The sequence below is a fragment of the Echinops telfairi genome, unplaced genomic scaffold, assembly GCF_000313985.2.
Source record: "Echinops telfairi isolate 266 unplaced genomic scaffold, ASM31398v2 ScPeMD7_7420;HRSCAF=8458, whole genome shotgun sequence".
NCBI lineage: Eukaryota > Metazoa > Chordata > Mammalia > Afrosoricida > Tenrecidae > Echinops > Echinops telfairi.
Genome location: NW_022111320.1, coordinates 7,272,844 through 7,279,029, shown reverse-complemented (window position 1 = coordinate 7,279,029; position 6,186 = coordinate 7,272,844). Strand labels below are relative to the sequence as shown.

General features: G+C 40.2%; 1 protein-coding gene and 1 pseudogene across 1 annotated transcript in view; one reads left to right on the top strand and one right to left on the bottom strand.

Annotated features, from left to right (window-relative positions):
• SPTSSB (serine palmitoyltransferase small subunit B) overlaps window positions 1-4,078 on the top strand; it is a 58,027-nt gene extending 53,949 nt beyond the window's left edge. Inside the window, exon 3 of the mRNA XM_045297616.1 lies at window positions 2,620-4,078. Within this exon, the coding sequence (XP_045153551.1) occupies window positions 2,652-2,882 (231 nt within the window). The 5' untranslated portion in view covers window positions 2,620-2,651 and the 3' untranslated portion in view covers window positions 2,883-4,078. The remainder of the gene's footprint in view (window positions 1-2,619) is intronic.
• A 758-nt stretch (window positions 4,079-4,836) lies between these two features.
• LOC101638775 overlaps window positions 4,837-6,186 on the bottom strand; it is a 25,469-nt pseudogene continuing 24,119 nt past the window's right edge.

Genomic DNA, 6,186 nt, shown 5'->3' with positions numbered 1-6,186 from the left:
AGTAGAGCACTAATGGGTCACGCAATATACCTCTGATCCCTTGAGGCCTCACCAAACCCCCACCCTTCTTATGACCCCAGTGCTGCTTCCCAATCTAGACTAGACGGGAGCATGTACATAGGTATAGGCAAGAGATAAAACTCACAACACATGGAACCCAGGAACAGGAATGATAACAAAAGGGTAGGGGGAAAGGGGGAAGAGGTAGAGAGGGAGGGGGCACCAATCCCAATGAACAGCGCCTAACCACACACCCCCATCCAGGGGGAAGAACAACAGAAACCAGAGGGGAAGGGAGGCAGCGGTTGATGTGAGATTTAAAAATAATTAACAATCAACAATCTATCAAGGGGCCCCAAGGGGTGAGGAGCGGGGAGGAGGGAAGGAACAAAAGAGGAGCTGATCCCAAGGGCTCGATGGAAAGTAAATGTCTGGAAAAGAGTGATGGAATATACATATGAATATGTTGGATACAATTGATGTATAGATTGTAACAAGAGTTGTAAAAGCCCCCAATAATATGATTATATTAAAAAAAACTAACTGAAAATACTAATACATTTCTCATTTGTTGAAAAAAAAATAAAGATAGTAGCTTCAGGTTTGCTATGTTGACTCTTTCCTTCACACCATCCCTTGAATCTCTGTTAGATTCATTTGTAAGAAAAAGAAAGATTCATATTTATCTTTCTCTGTGTGCATGGCTTTTAAAATGTGATTAGTCTCAACTTTTAGGTATTATCAAAAGAACTGTTACTAGCACTTTGTATTACATAAACATTACTGTTACTACCACTATTGCTCTTCGTGTTAGTGGTCAGCATGATAACAAGGCTGCTATGCATCAGAACCTACTTGATGCCAGTGAGTCTGTGTTTTTCAATAACAATAATATTCATCTCCATTATCAATATATTATTTCATGTCTTCTCACTTTTAAATTGCTCTCCATTCAACAACTTATACACATTCTGGTTCGTTACCTAGGATGCAATTGCCTCAGTGCCACAGCACTCTTCCCGCTTCCTCTCGCTCCCTTCTATCCCTCCTGACTCTTCCTGCCTTTGAGCTTTGTTTTCAGGCAAATGCTTCCCTTTTAATCTTGTACAATTGATTGTGCTAAGAAGTGCCTTCCTGCTAGTGTTATTATTCACTTGATAGTCCTGTCCTTCATTTGGCATCCCCGGGGGTGGGGTCAAGTCCAGACTTGCAGGGTGTGTAAAGGATATGGTCTTAGGGGTCTCCCAATCTTGATCAGACTGGTAAGTCTAGTCTTTCTTTTATAATTTTGAATTACGTTCTACGTTTTTCTCATATTCTGTCCAGGGAACCATGGTGGTTATGTGTTGAGTTGCTAATTCCAAGATCGGAAGTTCAAACCCCTGGGAGAAAGATGCTGCTGTCTGTCCCCATAAAGACTTACAGCCTCGGGAACCCCCAGGGGCAGTTCTACTCTGTTCTATAGAGCCACTGTAAGTTGGAATCAACTTGACGGCAATGACTTTTGAGTGGGTGAACCCAGGGCCTTCCATGTTCCCAGAGTGATTGGGAGTGGGAGCCGGGTTATTCTGGTGTCAGGGTAGTGAAGGCTCTGGTTTGAGTGGTTTATTAGTCCTTTAGACTAATTATCTTTTGTGAGTTTTTGGTAGTCTTCGCTTTTCTTTCCTCTGGGCATGGAGAGGCTGGTACCTACATCTTAAATGGCCATTCACTAGCCTGTAAGTCCCCAGTCACAGCCCACTGGTGTAAGACATTGTCTTTCTTAACAATGTTAAGACAATTGAAATAGCTGTCTCCTAAGACTGTGGTCTTAAACCCCCAAGCCCAAGCACCCATTCCCACAAGTGTTTGATGATGGCTAAGAAGTTTCTCAGCTATACGTATGGATATATGTACAGTACATTTGAAATATGTATTTAGAAATGTCCTCTATCAAAACATATGGGTGGGGATGGTGAAGTCCTACTCACCTACCCATAGTTTTTCAGCTTGCATGTCTGCCTCTGGATCCACTTGTAGATTATTGTGTGTTATTACTGATACTACAGGATGGTGAACATAATAGTATTTCCCTTTTTGCCTGTAACTCCTATGTGCCTCCCACTGTCTTCCTTCACCTTGCTCATATTGTACTGATCACTCTCTTTCTATATATTGCCTTTCCCTGCACCCAAATCAATACATTTATTATCATGCTAGCGATTTTCCCTTTCTTCCCTTTCCATTCCCTATAATCATCAAAAATTATTTCTTCCTGCATGCAAACTTTCTTTGATTTTTTTATAATAGTATTCTCATATAATATTTGTCCTTTAGTGATTAATTCATTTCACTCAGCATAATGGTCCCCAGGTTCATACACATTGTGAAGTGTTTCTTGGATTCCTTATTATTCTTGAACATGATATAGTATTCCATTGTATGTATGTGCCAATGTATGTTCATTCATTCATCCCTGGATGGTTTATGTGTGATTTCTAGATTGTATTCCTTTGAATAAGTCATCAGGTGGTATTTAACATTCCCTGAAAGGTTTCATTTAACATATGTAGACCGTGAATATCTAAGGAGGTTTGGTGTTCTATTCCTAATCATGTTACCTGTTACCCTCATTAACAGGGCAGCCTTTCTGCAGCTGGAAGGAGTCGACCATGGATTTCAGACGTGTGAAGGAGTATATTGCATGGATCTACTATCAATACCAAATCATTAGCTGCTGCTCTGTCTTGGAGCCCTGGGAGCAATCTATGGTCAATACCATCTTACTAACCATTTTTGCTATGGTGGTGTACACTGCCTATGTCTTTATCCCAGTCCACATTCGCCTGGCTTGGCAGTTCTTCTCCAAAATATGTGGATTGCACAATACAATTTCCAATTGATCTTGTTTGCATCCTGTGAATTGGCATTGCATATTTATATGTTGCTTACAATTTACTGATTTGGGCAAATACTGTGTCTTCTTTCACTGTCAGACTTGAAAAGCTCTCTTTTCTCTATGCATCCTTGTGTCGCAGCCTGGAGTACCTTACCTCACATGCCAGATTCTCTTAACTCACATCGATCACTTCAGATTCTTTTTTAAATAAACACAATTTCCTATAAACATTTCTGGGATACCAAATCATAAGATACCTGCCAGAATTATATTTAAAGTGTTCCCTTAATACCTATACTATATCAAATGATATATATATATTTTTAAATCTCCTGAAGCTACTGTCAGAAATATCCTATTCTTTTTTACAATGTGTACAAAAAATAAGAATACATTATATGGGCCCCTCAAAGTCTTATTTTCCAGTGAAGTGCTGATGCCTAAAACTATTTGATCTCAAATGAAAAAGAATGAGCTAAAGGCAATTATCTCCTCTGAAATATGGTTCATTATTGTTTCAAAGGTCTTTAAAAGCCTGATTACAATTACCTAAAATCAAACGTGTTAATTTTGGTATCATAAAAGTGTTCTAATACAAGACAACGCACAGTGTAAGAAAAAAATATAAGGAAAGTAAATTTAGCTAGCGTAACTTGTGGTGACGATGCTGGGGGAGAAAAAGAAATCGCTTTCTTTTTGTGCTTTCACTCAGTGGAGGGCGGGGGAGAAAGCAGGCACTGGGCCACAGGAAGCGAAGCTACCAATCAGCTGGAAGTTCGATTCTACCAGCAGGAGCTCCACAGCTCCAGTTAAAGGTTGTAATATAGTAGCTCGCGGGCAGAGCAGAAGCAAGATTTATTAAATTTCCTTCGAAGTTTTGGTCTTAAAAACAAATATAAGTATTAATCGTCTTGCTGAATCAAATGTGAATGCCAAAGACCAAGCTTTGCCATTTTTCTTTCCTCAAAAAAATATTAATGATAATAATTCAGGAGAGTAAAACTGCAAATCGTTTGGAGACAATATTGCACTCTTGTTTATGCTATGAAAAAAATTTCTGAAGGGAGTTATAGAAAAAGATGCTTGGCATGCCAAATTAATTCTATTGTTTGTTTGAAAAACAAAGACGTGTTTTGAAGAGAGATCAGATCAGAACATGTACTTGTTGATTTTTGCAAAATAAAATTAAGTTTAAATTTATAATTAAGATACCCATGTCTGGAATTGCTTATTCCTTGTGTTATGCTAAATATCCAGATAGTTACATTCACTCAAGGGGGATGGGGGCAGGGGGGGGAGGGCAAAAGTTACATTATGTTTCAATTCCATTTTTCACCAACTCTCTGTTGCATTCTTGTATTTTACTGAAAATTGTCCTATCCTTCTAATCCAATATGGCAACTGCTCTTGGAACACAGAATAGGAACTAACAGTTATCCATGGTCTGCCCCGTGCTGGACACAGTTTACATGCTGAAGTGGGTATGGATAAGAGACCTGAACCTTGGAAACGTTTCTTGTTCAAAGTTGCTCAACTGCTAAAAGCAACAAAGACACCCTTCCAGGCCAGGGTCACATTGGGCCTTACAAGTAGTTATTACGTTGAAGCCCCTGGTAAGACAAGAGGAGCAAATGTACGATGAAGAAATGGGGTCACCAACATCTTGACAAGGAAAGAACGCCATCAAATAAACAAGTGTAGGGGCATGAGAGGACACCCAAGATTGGAGGAACAACAGCCGGGTCTCAGAGGCCGACACTGTAGTTGGATCACAGGTATGATGCTCACCAATTTCTATGCTTCCATGACCCACATGTCTATTTGGAAAAGGTTGCTTTGACTCTTAAATATTTAACAAAGGATTCTCAGCTAAGCATAAACTTGGATGCATTCCCGGTTTACAATGATTCAACACCATCACATATATGGACCCTTTGCTAAGCACTCTTGGAATTCAATCACAAAGATACTGCAATGACCTTCTCAAAATACACTTTCTAAAAATAAGAATGAAAATAAACACGAATAGACACATTGATGATTAATAAAGGGTTATTGCAAAGCACTGCCCCAGGATGTTACTTTGCAGGTAAGCAATTCCAAGCAATCAAAATGATAAAAATAAGGCCCTAAATATATAATCAAATATGGTCTGAAAAACACATAATCAGCACGCAGTGGGGAAGAAAGGCTGTTCTGTTGATTTTCAAAAGGAAGCAGAGAACATGCTTTACTGTGACTACTGTCAGCCTAGATTAGAACGTTTTGTGTCTGTGTTAGTCGGAGTAGACTAGAGAAACAAATCCATAGAAACTCATGTGTATAAGAGAGAGTTTTATACAAAGGGTAATTGTACATTAAGAAAGCATCCCAGCCCAGTCCAGTCCAAGCCCATAAGTCCAATATCAGCCCATATGTCCGATACCAGTCTATAAAGTCCTCTTCACTCTCACAAAACGCATGCAATGACGCCAAATGCAGGACGATCACAGGCCAGTGGGTAGAAAGTGTTTGGATCCAGTGGCATAGTAAACATCTCAGTGCTGGCAGGGGCCTCCACGTGGCTTCTCCGGCTTCGAGGGCTGCATCAGGGTACTTCCATGTGGATTCTCCTCAGTGATGTGAGCAGAGAGAGATAAGTGTCTCCGCCTCCAAGGAGGAAATTCCGGAGTTCCCAGAATTATCAGGAGTAGGACATGCCCACACAGAGGCCTCATTGGCTATTACCTGATTGATAGACTAGAATCCACCCCGTCACTCCTAATCAAATTGAGAACCTATTTATAACTACCACAGTGTTCTTTTCTTTTGTTTCCATTACTTGTATATTTCAATAGGCAGACATGTTTAAAGACTTGTTAAAAGAGCCAAAACATGCATAGTTCTGATGGGCTCCATTCAAATTATCATTCCCTAAACTAGGAAGTGCCCCATGTAAGGCTGGTCTCACGGTCTTTGTACGTGTGGTCAGGAAAGACCAGTTCCTGGAGAAGGACACTACGCTGTGTAGAGCAGAACAATGAAAGGGAGGACGACCCTTATTGACATTAACTGACACAGTGGCTCTAACAATGGGCTCGAACATAGCACTTGCGAAGATGGTGCAGGTCTGGGCAGTCTTTCATCCTGTTGTGCATGGCATTCCTCTGAGTTGGAACTGATCCGAGGGTGCCTTACAACTACAAGCTAGGAATACTTGTATCACCAAAGTAAACGATGCTATCTGCTTGGTGCAACAACAACACACAGTGAGACTATCAAGAAATCAGGTGGTTGTAGCATCAATATAACACTGACCAGCTTTTTTT